Source organism: Brugia malayi, assembly GCF_000002995.4.
Source record: "Brugia malayi strain FR3 genome assembly, contig: Bm_009, whole genome shotgun sequence".
NCBI lineage: Eukaryota > Metazoa > Nematoda > Chromadorea > Rhabditida > Onchocercidae > Brugia > Brugia malayi.
Genome location: NW_025062286.1, coordinates 77,756 through 96,097, shown reverse-complemented (window position 1 = coordinate 96,097; position 18,342 = coordinate 77,756). Strand labels below are relative to the sequence as shown.

The window sequence follows — 18,342 nt, the reverse complement described above, 5'->3', positions numbered from 1 at the left end:
TCAGAAGCGCGCTACCTGCTTGACTAAGCCACCAAGATTGTCTTCAATTCGTTCTGCTGGTGATGCACCGAATTGCTGCAAAGCTTCAATCATCGTTTTCAACTCTTCGCAATCAGGATAACCTTGCGCAAATGAAACAGCAGCTTCGACTACATAATTTACACTTTCTGAAAACAGATATTTAGATTCAGTGTTAGATGAGATAAACTAAATTAAAATGACCCAACTAAAACGAGATCCCGATAAAAAGTACATGATATTTATATTCTAAACTTCTGAACAGATAAATGAAAAATTTTTGACTAGAAATTTATTTTAAATGGCTTTAGTTCATTAACCAAAAACAGTTCAGTTCATCAAATCATTCACAGCACTTACTTGCGCCAATGTGTTCATGAATGTACAACAAAGCACGAACAAACTTGCCATTTGCAAATGCACATGCACAATGGCTTGAGTGCTTCTTTCATTTTTATTTTCATTTTTTAAGGAGTATTCCAGAGCCAATAAGCATCAATTTAGAACACTCATCAATGAACCCGACAATTCCAAACATTCTTTCTCCGATATTAATTTCACCTAGGAAATAATTCCTAATTCATAGAATTAGAAATGCACTGCTACATTTTCATTGGGACATCAGAAATTGAAAGCTTATAACAACATTGCAATATCTGAAACATTACTTCAGTAATGGAACTTAATTCCGTAAAATCGTTGCCAGAGCTTCAATGCAGTATTCACGTGAAAACTGCCGAAACTCATCGATTACTTCAATGAAAACAGCTGATCGCAGCACCTAGAAATTAGAAAATTTTGAGAAAAAGCCAAATGAAGTAAATTTAATCTGAAAAAAAAATTTTGTTTAACTATATCTCAGTGGTCTGAAAGAAGTCAAAAACGCACTGAAGCAAATTTAGTGATTTACTGAAATAGCCAGAAAAACTGAAAAAGATTTAAAGATCAAAAACAAAACAGTATACCTCTGCTTTCACCAATGTTTCGAGACAGGAAAGCATTCATTGATTAGGTCATTGATGCCATAGCAAAACGAAAAAGCATTGCTAAATTTGTCATGAACAACAAATACAATAAATCATGTTACAATAAATTACAAAAATTCCTTACTCTTTGCCATCTTACGCTATTTTATTTAAAACAATACCAGTGTTGTCGGATATATTAATATTAAATATTTTTAAGAAATTTTGCGTTTTGTTTTGCATTTCGTGTCGGTTCAACTATAGCACAAACGGTCATATTCATGAATGCTTGTTTGCTTACATTTATGTTTTCAGTTTTTCTGGCTATTTCAGCAGATCAATTTTTTTTTTTTTTTTTGACATAACTAATTCTACATTAAAACTTAAGTATTAAAAATTTACAGCGATGGCTCTGCATTGCTATTCATTGCAACCAGACGTTATTATGCGCTTTTTCAAGACAGCATCGAATTCAGTTGATGACAATCCTTCAGCATAAGCACAGGTCATCAGGCTTGTCACCCAGCTTATGTCCGTCTGTTGTTTGTTCTCATTAATCACTCCCATTAAGATACATGTAAACTGAAATTTAACTGACATTAATTACCTACATCGTTGAAAAATTCCAACTAAATGCAAGCATTATGTTTAAACATATGATAGCTAAATACTTCCAACCGAGCAACTCTTAATTCATTTCAACTACTCCACATTACATACTACTTAAATAACCAGTAAAGCAGCCTAGTATCTCCGCAATTCACTTACTTTCACTTTACCTACCACTTCTCCATAGTTTCCCTGCAACTTACCCAACTCGAAATATCAGATACACCAACTTGCTTACTTCCGGAGATTCAGGTTTAATTTCCTAGATGAGTGGCACAACAAAGATACTATGAAAAATCCCAGTCGAACTATTAGTGAATTTATTTTAGAAAAATCATTTCAGCATGGAAGACATGCAATTTCACGCATTTCAGGTTCCAGTAACACAGAGAACACGGAGGTCTCACTCATTTTAGGTTCACGTTTAAATAATTAATAGTTGTTAAGTCAGCGATAACTGTGGTAGCAAACAAGAAAATCTTAAAATTATTTTGTTTTTTTTTTGAAGCACACTGATATGCAGAACTTGACTAATCTCGTTATATGTTCCAAGAATACAGAAATTAAAGTTGTAAAGATCTGTATGACTGTCATTTCTACTTCAGAACAGATTTTTTTAAATTAAAAAAGTCGTTAGACCATTAACTGGATGTAAATTAAATTTCATGACGAATCAAATCAGTGAAAGTAACAAATCAATTTCCTGAAAACTCATTTTCAGGAAATTCACTTCACAAATTTTATTCATTATTTACCAATTGTTCCTTTCTCCGGAAACGTCTTTTCTTTTCCCTCCCTCTCTCTCTCTTCGCTCCACATCGATTCTTTTTATGATATCCATTATTTCATTCAATCATCTAAAATTTCCTGGCATCATAAAATATGCTGCTCAAGAATTCTAATTCTTCGTGACTGATTTTTAGAAAGCAAAAAACAGTTCAAGAAAATCGGAAGGAAGAAGATTTGTTTACTTTCAGGATCTAATGCAAATATAGTGTTTACTTTACTACTACATGAAACAGTGGTTAGTTATTTTAGTGAAAGTAGAAAGAGGGAAGTTACATGAGATCTGATATAAAATAAAAATATTACGCCATATTTCCTGTACATTATCCTCAGAATCGGTTCTGCTATCGTAGCCGTTGCATCAAATTGCGGAAGTAATCCTTATATCAATTTGTATACCTTTATTATTCACACATTTTAAATTGTGATTGTTTATATTTTAACGAAATTATTAATCAACATTACTCTATTGTTACAGTCTATTTTATTTCAAAAGTTATTCATATGAAATAATTTTAGAAGTGTTTTAAGTCACAGCGTAGAAAGCGTTAAGTAAAATAAAAAATAAAAGTATAAAAATATTATCGTGAGATATTGCTTTGACAAAAAGATTATAAACATTTGCAAACAAAGTTAGAATGAATGCCCGCAATTTAGAATGACAGTTATTTTAGTTTAATTAATGTTAATAAGGTCATATGTTGACGCCACTGATTATTCCCTCCACCTGATCATTCCAAAAATTTCCAAAAATGAAAATTACTTCACAGAGTGCATTACAGTAATCGGCAACTTCACACAGCGATTAATTATGGATAATCTAATTAAGGCGACGGCTATCTTACATTAAATTATTATTTCTTTTTTCAAGTCTGAGAATTACTTTTCTAATTGATTCACTCGTCACTCAGGATTACCTAATATGCGGTCATTTTCGCTTCTTTGTTTAAAGATGTCTAAAGGTAAAAGACATTTTCCATATTGCTTTTCATCAGAGTGAAGCCAGTCACAATCACTTCAAAACACTTTTTCATTTGATTTAATGCTTTCATCATTGTAAATATTCCACTCATTTTTTCTTTATATTTCATACTCAATTTACATTACTACTGCGTGATTTCTATAATTAATAAATAGTATTTCAAAATTTAAGTTTTAGTCATAGAATGGCAAATTATATTCCAATTTTTCAATTATGCAATTTTTTAATTCAACTGTAAAACTTTTTTTTTCTTCTCTAAATAGAATTCCATCAGTGTGAAGAGCGATATGATATATAATTGCTGATAAAACTCAGTTAAAATTTAATTTTAAAAAATTAAAATTAGTATGAAAATAGCAAATTAGCATTTGTATTTAAATTGATTGCTATATTTTTATATTCTAATGTGTTCTCCAGACTTAAAATTTTTGATAATTATCTGAAATAGTTGAATTAATGATATTTGAGTATTATTTCTATGCCAAAGATTTATTTGTCGATTTCTATCATCATAGTGCTCTCAATCCTTCGATTTTTATTTTATGTCATTTTACTTTCCACCAACCTAATAATTTGCATCGAAAAGTACGATGCCGTCTATAGCGGTATCGGACTTGCATAACGAATTCATAACGAATACCACCTGTAGCCATTTTTTGAGTTCATGAAATTTGAGAAAAACCTCTTCATGTCACTCAGGAATGTTGCTTTGATACGATCAGAAATAATGATAACGTGTCTGACACATTGGTACTAACTTTGATAAGTGAAATTCATGAAAAGACAATTGCTTAATGATTATTTAAGCGGGTGGACAATATTTTTTATGAGATTCAATCAGATTTACAATTTCAAAAACAGTTTAAGACTTTTTTTTACATAGCTCTAATTCCGGATGACCAATTTAATCGGCCATGTATACTTGTATTTTTTTTTTTTGATTTAAAACATTTCACTTTTTTTCACTATTATATTCTCGTATCTCTTCTTTCTCTTCTCTTTCTTTTTCCCATTGCACATTTAAATTCTAGGTTTTTCTTTGCTGCCGTAAATTTACTTTTCTCTCTTCTAGCAATTTTTTTTTAAATGTGAACATTTGAAATAAATTCACAATTCCTTAGCCTAATTTTAAATGTTGTTTCAAGTTTAAAATTAGTTTGAAATGTATTCATTTATCTTCAGTATATCTAAAACATGGAAAATGGATTTAACAGAACATCAAATTTGGAAAATATTTACAACTATTAAGAATGTTCTTCTGGTCATCATCTCAAACTACAATACCAAGGTAAATTTATAGAAGTTATATTTTCTGGGTAGTATTATCCACTCAAAATCTTGTCATAAACAAAGGTCAATTCGGCGTTCAGTGACGTGTAAACGGATATGAATGCCGCTGATATGCATCGCAGGGGTATCTTACTACAACCATTGTTTCGTTATAGTTGAAAAAAAACCAGTAATCATCTACTACTAACAGCTATTTCGTTAGAGAAATTTAATAAGTAGTACCTTAGTACCTACTGTCATTCTACTAAGGTATTAATCTCCTTTTCGTATACCATCAATCACCATCGTATCAGATAAGCCTTATTTACTGTATTACGTAAGTAATGATGATTCGTAAATAAATTTATAATTGATTGTAAGGTAAATGTAATGAAACCGACATAATTCTATACAATCACAAAATGTTTTTTCTTTAATTACTGTATTAAAATTTTTACAAAATATTGCAATTTCGACATTAAAAAATTGATTAATTGGGAAAAAAGAGTTAGCAATTTCTTTTCGAACTGTAAAATTGTTAATATTTTCTCCGTTTTAATAATATTGCAGTTAGCTTCTATTTGAATTAAAAAAAAAAAAGAAAAAAAAAACGAAAAACTTTCAATAGCATAATTTCTTGTTGCATTAACTTTTAATTAGTATTCCAAATTACAAAAAAAAAAAAAAAAAAAGAATTGGATGATATCAGGTTTTTCTTCATTTAATTTACTTTATATTTCTTTCATATATCGTAAGAAAGTGGTAAAATTTATAATTATTTATAAGAATGCATATTTTTTTTTAAATAATTGATAATATGTGATATTTCACTTAAAAATATATTTTCTAATTTATCATTTTGTCAGAATTCATTTGCTGACTCTGGAACCTTGGAAATTTAACCGTTCAACATCTATTACCTATCATTTAGAAGTTTGATGACTTTATATGAATATTAAATTACTCGAAAACTTAGATGTCGTACATTGTCATACGGTGTCGTACGATATACCTTTGGGCGTGGCCGACAAACGCGCCCCACTCAATCATTTTATCCTGGGCATGTCTGCTTTGATTGTAGGATTTGATGAATCAAAAAAATTATTTTAGCTTGTGAATTATTCATAGAAAAAAAAAGCATAGATCAGAGGTTATCTCATAAGATCTATCACAATTTTTTTTTTTATTTTTTTGATTTTTATTTTTAAAACAAAAATATTCTTAAAAAGCTTTTTTTGCTTTTTTATAATAAATTTTTTTTGCTTTTTTTTTGCAAATAAATTTTTTGCTTTTTTTTCTCTTCATTAGTAAATAGTGAAATATTTACTGATTATGTTACTGTCAATTAATGAATTCTAGAATGAATTTTAAAATAGAGAAAAGAATTATTTCACTTTTAAATTATAAAACTTTCATTCGTCCAAATTTTTGAAATATTTCAAAATGTTTGTTTCAGGAAAATTTTAGATACAGTAATATTAATGTAAATCGATGGTTAATGGTCCATACCCATACAATATTTTTGGACCACAACCATCGTTTGCATATTCTTCGACACCTGTGTTCCCGGGATATCTAAATCCACCAGCCAATACTACAACTAAGTAATTTTTCCACATTTGTAATATCTAAAAAAAAAAAAAAAAAATGATGAAAAAGTAAGAACTAAGAAGAATTGGATCATTTTGCTTATTAAAATATAAAATTTAAATTTAGTGATCAAAATCGTAAAGCAACTGGACGACGGGAACGGACAACATTTAATCCTATGCAACTTTCTTATCTAGAATCAGTGTTTAAGCAAACTCATTATCCGGATGTTTATCATCGTGAGCAAATTGCGGAAAAAATTGGACTTCAAGAATCTCGAATTCAAGTATAGTGATTCTTGGTTGTTTGCTTAATTTTCGTTGTTAACATGGATATAAGTTAAATTTTAATTCTTTTTACAATTTTAGTTTAATTCACTTCAGGAATTTTTCATCCTGCCGGAAACAAGTAATGTAATTTCGATTTATTTTATAGCTTTGTAATATTATTTCATACAAAAGGTATGGTTTAAAAATCGCCGAGCAAAAGATCGACAGCAGAAACGGATGATGCAAGCGCGACATAATCATGATCGATGTAGCAGTCATACACCTCCACCAGAACCTAACAAAGGTGAATCGAGTGCACAGAAGAGTATTTCACCGCTTTAATCCCGGGTACTGCAGAATTTAATCTGAAAACTGCAAATAGGTAAAATTAATTTTCATTTAAAATTCCTACAAGTTATACAAATCAGCAATTTTCTACTCATAGGTATCATTTGTGAAGTTTTTTTGAACTGATGGCATTGTGAGTGTGATTCAAAAATTTTTAAAATTGGAAATTATTAAAAGTTAATTTTGCAGTTCAGGAAATACAGTGAAGGAAGAGTTTCCATTGAGAGCGGTATGTCAAACACATACTGCAAATTTAGCTGGTATATTTTTGTTTAAAAATTGAATATTTCATATTTCTGGCATTTTAATTAGTTAGAAAGAGGCATTTTTAACACTCAAAAATTTATTTTTTTCGATTCATTATAGTCTTTTGATTTTGAACCTTTTGATCTTATTCATTCAGAACTGTTGATCGATTGATACCAGATATTTAAGAGAGAAATAATTTAGTTAACAAAAATTCAATATAGCTAAGGAATTTTCAATAACAATGAGAAAGAATTAGACTTTTATTTGATAATTGTTTAAATAGAAACTGGTTTATCAGGTGATAAACCAAGAAGATTTCCTTTTGCTTTATAATTGGATCAATTAATTTACTGATTTTATTGATTGAATCAAATATCACTTACAAATATTTTTTCTCACTGGTTGGCCATCTAAAGTAGCAAGAAATGATAGATAAATCAAGTGAAAAATAAATTTAAAAAATTGTGATCAATTTGCATAAAACGAGATTGTAAACCATTTTTATTTCAGGCTGGTCGTCGGTGTATTCATTAGGTGCACAACCTGCGGCTGCACATATACCTGGTGCAAGTCATCCGCATACTGCATGCGGATTTAGTTTATGTGGTACCAGCGCACCTCCATACTATCCATACCAGAGTGATATTTATAATCCTTATGCTCAAAGTAGCGCCGCTGCGGCAACCTATTCGTATCCGCCAATGTTCAATCCGCTCAGTAATGATTTACAAAGGCCTAGCTAGTTGAATTCAGTATGGCATATATTACTAATTGTTTATATGTAATTAATAGTACTTAAATTATAATTGTTTTTCAAATTAATTCGAAATGCTTTATGTTTGCGTAAAAATCAGTTAATAGTTTTACTGTATTCTCTGAAAAAAAAGAAAGAAAGAATATTTGTAGGAAAAAACTATTAACCAAAAAATTATTTACAAAAATCTTTTAAAGATAAAAATATTTGTTAATATTTTTTTATCATATGTAAACTATTTTTGAAAAAGACTTTCCAAATATGAACTACCGTTATTGTCTTATTTTAACTATTAATTTGTTTCTCTTTTATTAATCAATAAATTAAATAAATTATTCTTGAATTTGATCTTGAATTTCATTACTGATTTTGTAAGAAATCATTAAATGAATTAATTTATTTTAATGCAATTCAAATCACTTCTCAGTTTAATTTAGTTCATCTAGCAACCAAGTTCTGTTCAACTACTAATTGTTTTTTTTTTTTTTTTTTTTCAATTTTATAAATATTTCATTAAAACAAAATATTTATGAATTTATTAAATTCATTTCTTTATTACTAATTTGGATTTATTTATTTCCTTTTCTTGCATTTTTGTCACTTTTTGTTTAATTAATTTGATCACGTTTAAATGAATGTATATATATGTGTATGTACGTATGTGTGTGTATGTGTGTGCATGTATGTGTGTGTATGTGTATGTGTATTTGTTTGATTTTACACTTATGTTTTGTATTCTAATATAATTTATTAAATTATATTAGAATTAAAAGCCATTCAATGTGAAAATTTTCAAATTCAAATTAATTTAAATAATTTCCGATTTTATTAATATTAATAATTGTTTACATTTGATATCAATGATGCAATTTGATAAATATTTTGTTTTTCGTTGCTTTTTTTGCATTACTACAAGAAAATTCATTTTGTATTTTGTATGAATTTTTTGTTGTTGTTATTGTTTTTGAATTGATTGCTTTATTTGACTACTTATTTTGGTGCTATCAATAATCCATTTGATAATTATGCTATTTAAGCAGGTTGGCGACGATATGATGTGCAATTACTTCTATCCATTTCAGCTGCACAAATTAACAGATGAAAAAGAAATGACAACCAGTTTTAGTAGCATAGTAGCAATATTTTAAATGAATTCAAAACTTCAAAAGATGCTAAAATATGTCATACAACTGTGACAACTCATTTAACTAATATCATTTCGAATTTTAAATTGTTTGTCAAGATTTTTGAAAAAAACATAGAGTAACAATATTAAAGTTGTTGTAATAATTGTTACATCATAGTAATGATTGATTTATGAATAGATTCCGTTCTGGATAACATAATTTCCTTTAAGTGAATTAGTTCATTCCAAGAGGTCAACCAAGAGTAATAACACATTGACCTCGAATTCTCACTATGAAAAATTATCGCTTTCATCATTATCATTTTGTTTAATGAACAAAATATTTGGTGACAATAGTTTTTTTGTCGTTTAAGTAAACAAGAAAAAAATTTATTGACATATGTAACTGAAAAGGTCAACATTTACACTTTCGTTTCATTTTTGCCGAAACGTTTTTTTTTTTTTTTTTAAATTTTTATTTGAAGTAAAAACCAGAAATTATCCTATTTTTCAATTTGCTTCTGTAATAATTTTTTTATCTTTTTTTGTGAAACTTTTAACTATTGAAATATACCTTTCATGAATTAATAATACCTCAATGTTAATATCAAAAGATAACCGATTCTCATAGCAATAGCATATTCAAAGGATAAGCTTAAAAGAAGAAAAGAAATTTGACGTGATCGTTACTTATCTTAACAGATTTTTTTTTTTTGGTTGCATATTGAAGCAAAGAAGAAAGAAGCGGTTAAAAAGAATATTTGTTTGATTCATTTGAAAGGTACTTGAAATTTGCAAAGAGTAAGAAGCTATGATGGTGCAATGGAAAACACTTCAACAAGCAAAAGAAGTTGGCGAGAAAAAAAAAAAAGAAAAGGGAAAGTTGCCGACATAAGGTAAAACAAATAGAAAATATGGTACCAATCTAGGGTAGGGTATAAACCTGTTGGAATAGTTCTCCTAAAATTAGAGAGTATTTGATGTGAAAGCACGTGGAAAAATGTAAGAAGGACAGGTGATAATACAAAGGTACTTCATCCTACTTCATAACACTCTTTTGTGTCCTCATTTTCACACTTCTTTTATTATCATTTATGATTTCAAAAATTGATCATTTATATTTTACGGTAAGGTAAAAAGGAAAATTCAGGAATGATTGATATTATTGATAAATGAAAGTGAAATCTATTAATTAAACAAATGAACAAGATGAGCCAATAATTAGTAGAACTTTTGATGTGTTTCATCCTTTTAATTGATTCATTTATATAATTTTCTGGTCATATCAATTAAATTAAATGGATAAAAGTCGTTTTTTTTTTTTTTTTTTTTTTCAAAAATTTCCAGAATCATGAAAAAAAAGATTGAAAGAAAAAATTGCTTCGTGAATTACTTATCAATTTAATGACATAGATGATGCAAGTGTTGAAAGTTGTAAAGTAAAAAATAAAATTAAAAATTTACGAATGAGTTTATTTCAAATTACTGAACTTGGTCATAACATTGCTTTAACTGCGTGTTTGTCTTCATTTTCAATGTTAACATATTAGTTTAAAATAATTTTTAATTAAGTTTTTAAGATAATTTTAAATAAAACTTTTAATTATGATTTCATGTCAGCAGATCTGAGAGACGAGAAGGGACCAATCTACATCTTAAATCTCATTTTCTGCATTAATACGGTATGATTTAGAAGGTTTTTTGGTAGTTAGAATGAAAAAAGGAAACCGACAAGTGGTACTCTTCAGAATTAGTACCGCAGTGACAATTGGACACAATGGGAGGTGTTTCATTCACTAAACTTCTTGTAAGGGATACCCGCACCTTCCAATTAATTACTACTGAACCGGAATTTATCTCAAACTCACTTTCTTCTCCTTCCTATTACTCTTAATATCTCCCAAACTTTAATTTCGATAAATCTATTCATTGTTGTTAATTACAGAATAATTGCATTTGACATTTTATTAAATCTAATATTAGTATCTATCAGCATATTTCTTACTATTATATTTAATAAATCTTAAGAATTAAAAAAAAAAGTGAAGAAAAAGAAAAATTCAAATATTTGAAGCATTAACTTCAACGAGAATGTTTTGTACGAAATGTATGATTCATTTCCCTTATGTTTACTTTTTTCTTTTTTGTTTTAGATATTTTAAACTTGAAATAAAATATGGGAAGTAAATTGAGAATGATTCTATACCGTACGTTTTGATAACATAATTTATACAAAATGAAATTTCATGAAAATTTCGCGATATCTTGATTGATTTCTTGTCTTAATGTCATCAAATCGAGAAAGGCGACAAAGACTTAGAAATGATAGTAATAATTTGTCTGTTCTATTAGTACAGAGATAGAGTGACAGAACAGGACTGTTTAGAGGTATCAATCAGGAATGATTGCATATAAAAAGGTGCAGCCGCTTTAGTGTACATTGCGGATTTGGATTTCTTGGTACGATAAAATGAAGTGCTTAGCACTATTGTATGTTAATCGAGCAGCAATCAAATTTGATAAAATATTCCTAAAATGATTTATTGCTTATTTTATTCTCGAAAAGAATAAGATAAGGAAGAAAGAATGTAAATTTAAATTTGAATATAAAAATATTAATATGAAATATTCATGCAAAAACTATCAGTTAATATGACAACTACGCATGTCAATTTTGTTCATTTTTTTTTGAATTTTAGATTAATGTTTGTTTGTTGTTTAATTGTTCAAATGCGCATGACATAAGAGTTAAAGTATTTACTATAATTACATCATAATATTAGCTTATTAAGAGATAATTTATGATAAAGAATGATAGAACTCGAGATGGTATAAAAATCTATGGCAACCTATTTTATAAATTTAATAAAATAATTGATAAGTTATAAGGATGAAAAAAGTGTGGAAATATCAGATTAAAAATTTTGTTAGTTTAATCAATATTTACAACATTGATTTTACATCAGTTATTCCAATATGATAAAAAAGAAATAGAAAAAGAAAGCGAGAAATGATAAAAATGATAGTAGTAGTAGTGTAATGATTAGAAAAGATAAAATTAATCATTTTTATTTCATCTAGCGCTGAATTATTTCTCATTTATATATGATAACAAAATGCTATGCTAATCCGTGTTCAGAATATGAATACGCATGGATATATTGAAGAACTGTAGCAATATGACTATTTCAAGGGAAGAAAACCAAAAAATCTGTTAAGTCTTCTTAGAATGAAAGATCATACCTTTAATTCGTTTCTTTCCGCCCCTTTATTAGGGAAAAAACTGATATCTGCTTAATTTCATAAATCCCGAGAATCTATCTGTTTCCGAAAAAAAAAAATGTGAAATCATTTATTTAAGGAAATTGTTTCATCTAAAATATTAACACCTGGATGAGACAGGAATAAAATAGTAAGTAAATGAATAAGCAGTTCAGAAAATGCAAATAACTAATTGAATAATTTAAATTATTAAGAGAATTGTTTGTAATATCAAACTGATCAGTAGGATTGGTATAATCAGTTACTGTCAGCAAAAAAAAGAAAAACCATAACATCTGCAAAAAAAAAAAAAAGTCTGCAAAAAAAAAGAAAAACCATAACATTACTGACATAAAAATCATTTCTTTTAATTTATAGGTAATATAAAGTAATCTTCATGGCTTACATTCTTATACTGCACTTTCAATTTACTGATATTCTTGTTCCTGCAAGCCTTTACTTCCAGACGACAATTTGGGGCAAATTTAACTGCTCAAATCCAATCAATGTAGTCAAAGTCAATTTAGTTCAAAATAATTCAAGATGACTTAGAGCAATATATGTTACATAATACAAATGGATCCAGTAAAATATAAGAGGTGAAAAGTGACTATTTATTTGTCAACCTTAATACTATCACTTTTAGCGAACATTTTCACTCTTCCTTACCCATTTATCGTCAATATTTGTTCAAGAAAGCTTCTTCGTTCAGATGCAAATGCACGTTACGCAATCTTTCGCATAGCTTTAAATAACCTTTACTAGATGATAGTCAAAGGGACTTCTCCCGACTACGTTTTCCATAAAACGTAAAAATGCACATTTCATTGCAAATATTTGCATTTTATTTGCCGCAAATATCATTGCAATTCCGAAAAGCACTGTAAGACTTTTTCATTTTCTTTTGCAAAAGAAATATAGGATTTGGAATAAATATAATGGTACGCTTGCGATTCCCTCGTTCATTGATAGATGTCATTAGAGGTCTCATAAAAGGGATAAGACTTCTAGAAAATACAAAAAGGGGAAGAAAAATCCTTTCTCTTCTAAATGTCTTACTCCAATTGCAATATTTCATATAGGAAACGTAGCCTTGAAAAATTAATACATGCTTTTGGAGATTAGCCTTAAAACCTTTAGTCAAAATAAAGAAATTGCGTATCACTAGGACAAACTTTTCCGTAGATCCAGTTTCATGACTACTTAAATACCACCTGCTGTACGAAATCGGAATTACATAATTCATCAAATTTTTTAGGAAATTCGTAATTGTTCAAATTAGTAAAATTTTATCAAAGTAAATGATGACAAAAACGTACGAATGAATAAATAATGCACTAAGACTGTTGGCGTAAATATCTGAATAATTCAAATAAAAGACAAACAATAAGAATTACAAAAGGAGAGCAATAATGTACTTATAATTATAAACCCACTTTAAGTCCAAAACAGAACTTTAAAGAAGAAACAGTATTTCAGAAATACACGCAATAAAAACAATAAAAAAAAAACATGGAACTAGCACCATTACGCTTGATCAGAGTGCACCGAATCCTCTAATTTAGCGTTTTTCTGCTCTTCATTATCCTCATCTTCATTAAGATCACGCGTACCTGCAATCCAAATTTCATCCTTCCTCCTAGTGACATTCAATGCAATCAAACGGCTATTTCACAATAATATTCAACATACATGAAATATATTCTGAACAGCCTAATAATATATGTATGTTCATCAAGATATGCGAGAGCAAATAAATTCAAAAAAAAAACTGACGAACTCACTTTTAAAGCATCCCGTTCGGATAACACAATCCATAAAATTCATGAACTCTGTGGCACAAGCTCCTTCCTCTAAGGCTGCTTCCCCAGCACTTTTCTGGCACTTTATTGCTTCACGAAATTCATGACCGCATGGACTGGCGACTAAGTGACCAACACAGTGACACTCAAAGTTCACACTTCCATCTGGCAATGTTGGACCTGAGAAAAACTACCTGAATCCACTAATACTCTCTTATAATTTTTGAAAAAACCATCAGGGACTTGGAAAAAGCCTGCAGAACTTTCTCAGTTGCGGAGACTAAAGGTTTAAACTCCAACCTGAATACCTGGGTTGTATTTGTCATCAAGTTCTGCATATGGCATACGTGCCAATGACTCCACGTAGGCATCCCGAATTGGTTCCTCGTATTCTTCTCGTGTTATTCTATGAACCTAATCATTTTGATAAAATGTACTTGAATTATTAATTGATAATATGCAAGTTAAAAGCGGGACTAGCAAACGTTAATTGCAAATTTAACTTGTGATATTCAGCATAAGGATTTTGCTATATATCTAAACTGAATTTTCATAGTTTACGATTAATAAGTAAATAAAGTGATAGATGCATTCCTGACCGAACTTTGATATGCAACTACGAAATCTCAAATGAAAAAGTGACTTAAAGTGTAGCAGAGGAGAAAATCAAAAATTCTATCAGTTTAAAGTAGCTCATAAATTATGGAAAGTTCCTCAGAATTCTGAAGCTTCTCGATGAACTATTTTTACCTTCTTAAACTTACAAACTGAATCACAGCCGTCTTGCAATATCAAATCTTGTAACAACTATTTCCTAAAGATTCTCTAAGATAAATTAACTTTCTACGAAATAAAAATTAATTAGTTATCGAAATAAAAAAAAATATATAACACCTGGTAGATAGTGAAAAGTTCAAAAACATACCAAATCTCCTTCATCGGTATCATCTTCCATCTCCCGAGATTTCCATGGTATCCCAAAAAGCACACTTCCCAACGACTTTAACCGATCCATTTGGTTCGCAATGCAAAAACTGTATCCAAGAAATGGTAAAACTTAATGAAATTAGTGCTTGGTATGCATGTTATTCACTCATTCTGTTATTATATAATTTCAGGTATTTCTTTTTTATTTACTTATTTTACATTTGTTTACTTTCCATACATTCCTTAGTAATTCCCTCAATTGGATAATATTTATCAACGAGTAGATTCTAAATTCTAAAAATAAGAAATTGCAATATTTTGAAGGAACGATCAGTGCTAAGAATCATATCTTAAAGTATATTGCATATGTCATAATTAATTATGTCCTTTTTAATTAATTATGTTCTTTCTATTTCAATTCTAACAGCTATTTGATGGTCAGAACCTGTTCCCATCAAATGATCACCACTTCTCAAACACTTCACATTTAATTTAATTTTTTTTTCCTTTCCGTAACATATATGCCATTCCTCTCAATATTTCAACAATTTCCTTAAATCATTTCAGCAAAATAAAGTACACAGTGATAACTGTTTTCTTGATGGTACTATTAACATTTTTATTTTATCATATACATTAATTAGTATGGTACTGATTAATAATTATTCAAATTTCAATATTTAAAAAATTAGTATTACATCATTTAACTCGTAATTAAGTGCATTCAAATTAAAATGTTTTAGTTATTGAAATGAAATTGGAAAATTTTTGAAATTTCAATGCTTCAAAAAAAACAAACTCTATCTGTTAATTTTATGACAATTATTGAAGTAAATGATGTTTGAAATTATTTTCAAAATATTGTATTCTGTTTGACATTATAACTTTACAAACAATCACATGCTTACTTATGCGTAATTACTTTATAATCTAAAGTTTAATTAGATTATACTATCATCTCTTTCGTTTCTTTTTTTCGGATTCTCCTCTTAATTATATCATTTTAAAAATTTTCTCGTAATTAATTTTTTTGCTGAAAAATTTCAACTTTTTAAAAATTGTAGATGATCAATACTTTGTGCTTTCATATGGCGTTCAAATTCATCATTCTTCTACCTGAGTATCTATTGAAAATACACTTACCTGTATTATTTCTCAAATGTGCATTTTCAGAAGTTGATGGATACAAGGATGATACTATTGTCAATTGCTATATTAAGCGTTATCGATCTCGTTGGTGGCAATCAATGAAAGCATCATCGTAATATTATGTGACATTTTCATGAATATCATGAATAGTATGTCCGTCAATATATTCAAGTCAAATCAATATTAGTTAATTCATTTGTTTAACTTTTTAAATTTTTGATTAAAATTAATCGTAATAGGCTAACGACAAAGTTTTTAGATGTTTTTTAGCGAATAAGAATGCATTCCATGTATGCGCATTCATTAATTTAGATATTCACAACATTTAATCGTCTTTTTTATATTATTCAAAATTTTAGACAAAATTTTACATTTTTTATTATCATTTTTGTATAAATTATGAAAGATACATTTTATGAATGAAACATATTAAATGCGAAAAGTTTCTACAAGTAAAATTAAAGAAAGAAAAAGGAATTAAATTCAGTTGTAACAATGGTAGTTCAATGGTGGTCGATGTATATGTATAAGCGGCTGTAGTGGTACTTATTGCAATCGTGTCATGCACTGCAAGTTTAATAAATTTCAATCGAATGGAAGGTTACAGTTTCTCATTTGCAATTTGAGAAGAATTTATTTTTATTATAACAAATAATTTAACAAGAAAAAGATTTTTCTTAACAAAATATAAAGACGTTCCTAAATAAAACCAATACTTATAGTATGGATGACTACTAGTTAAATATCATTGAAATCCGTTTTATTCAGTTTTCCATTTAATCAATGATTAAAAGGATAGTAAGCACTGCAAATTTAATAGAATAAATAAACAATAATTAGATTTTAGGAATAAATAGAAGAGAATAAATTTTTCTCGATTTGATCGTAAAATCATTACTAATTGAATTATGTGGAGTTGTTATTGCATATATGAGATTCATAAATTAAAACTAAATAATAGAATCAGCGAAAACAAAGTCACAACAAGTGTATGTGAAAAATTTCAGTTGCGTGGATTGCTCGGATGGTTGGAAAGGTATTAATTGTGATCAAATCAGTGCATTCATGATGTATCGGATGAAAGTGGACAAAATTGTATATGTGAGATGCCATATAGCGGACAATTCTGCAAATCCTTAGAGACATCCGATGTTTACTTTTATTACAATCAAAAGGTATTCCATCTCACTCTCACCATCCCTCATTTTATTTACTTCATAGATGGCAAACAGCATTTTGCAAAATTTCCACTTTTATTTAAGTATTTTACGACAAAATTTTTGACCAGAAAATGGCATCAGATTTGTTTTGGGGACAGGTAGCTAATATTATAGGATGACAAAGCATGCTTTCAAGCCAATCCATAAAGTGCTATTATGCATTTCTCGGTATCATTTTTTATATTATAAAATTATTATTGTTACACATAAATAAATCTCAATTTTAATCAATTTCTAATATATTACTTCTTATTTTTGAATCAAATTTATTTAAAATTTTTCTTTTTTTTGTCAATAGATTGTATTAAAAAAGCGGAAAAAGAATGAATAGAAAAGGTAGACGCGGTAAAATCATTGCATGGAAATGAAATGAGTGAATAATGAAGGGATGGATGATTGGATAAATGAAGCTAAAATTTTTGCAGATGGGAAATTATTGGATCGGCAAGGATTGTTGTTGTTTTGGAAGTTTGTCTACCGTTCATTTTACAGTATTAGCTATACAAGCTGCCGCTTTTCTTCTTTTTAGTTATTTACAAGGTGTGAAAAAAAAAGTTATTAAAGTAGCACTTATTAAGGTTTAACTTTTTTTCTGAAAAATGCAAATCATTGGATAGTATATATATGGATAAATAAGTGATAAAAATTAGGTAAAATTTAATTGAAATAAGAATTTATCCTTAATTCACATTTTAACTTCTCAGAATTAATAACTTTTTAGATGTAGAAATATATTCTACAATATTGATAATTTGAAATATGCTTTACATTTTGACTGTTACCTCTTATCATTATACAGGTAATCTTTCATTATATCATACCTCTTATCATTATACAGGTAATCTTTCATTATATCAATTAAGAAAAAAGAAAACTCCCGTAATAAGTAAAAATAACTCTTTTAATACGAATAATAATTCATTAAAATTTATCAAATATATTTTCAATATCATAAATGTAAAATTATTTGCGGCTTTCGTGGTTCATTAGCGTTATTGCTATAGTATATTCAGTACAG

General features: G+C 28.3%; 4 protein-coding genes across 5 annotated transcripts; 2 read left to right on the top strand and 2 right to left on the bottom strand.

The window, feature by feature from the left end:
• On the bottom strand, positions 1–429 carry Bm8995 (Uncharacterized protein; the record flags this gene model as incomplete). Its single annotated transcript, XM_001895072.1, has 2 exons — positions 1–167; positions 423–429. 2 exons carry the CDS (start codon positions 427–429, stop codon positions 1–3), a joined length of 174 nt encoding a protein of 57 aa, XP_001895107.1.
• Positions 430–6,120: 5,691 nt separating this feature from the next.
• On the top strand, positions 6,121–7,828 carry Bma-ceh-36.2 (Homeobox domain containing protein; the record flags this gene model as incomplete). 2 transcript variants are annotated; one of them, XM_043082793.1, is made up of 5 exons in its annotated part: positions 6,121–6,233; positions 6,346–6,505; positions 6,681–6,792; positions 7,031–7,096; positions 7,596–7,828. In XM_043082793.1, the coding sequence occupies 5 exons, from the start codon at positions 6,121–6,123 to the stop codon at positions 7,826–7,828; spliced, it is 684 nt and encodes a 227-aa protein (XP_042938727.1). The 2 variants fall into 2 exon arrangements, with proteins under 2 accessions (XP_042938727.1, XP_042938728.1); XM_043082794.1 differs by lacking the exon at positions 7,031–7,096.
• Positions 7,829–13,753: 5,925 nt separating this feature from the next.
• On the bottom strand, positions 13,754–15,043 carry Bm8993 (CHCH domain containing protein; the record flags this gene model as incomplete). The annotated part of the gene is made up of 4 exons (XM_001895069.1): positions 13,754–13,839; positions 14,011–14,208; positions 14,337–14,442; positions 14,954–15,043. 4 exons carry the CDS (start codon positions 15,041–15,043, stop codon positions 13,754–13,756), a joined length of 480 nt encoding a protein of 159 aa, XP_001895104.1.
• A 2,352-nt stretch (positions 15,044–17,395) lies between these two features.
• Positions 17,396–17,908, top strand: Bm17105 (Uncharacterized protein; the record flags this gene model as incomplete). The annotated part of the gene is made up of 2 exons (XM_043082792.1): positions 17,396–17,422; positions 17,750–17,908. The coding sequence occupies 2 exons, from the start codon at positions 17,396–17,398 to the stop codon at positions 17,906–17,908; spliced, it is 186 nt and encodes a 61-aa protein (XP_042938726.1).
• Positions 17,909–18,342: the final 434 nt, after the last annotated feature.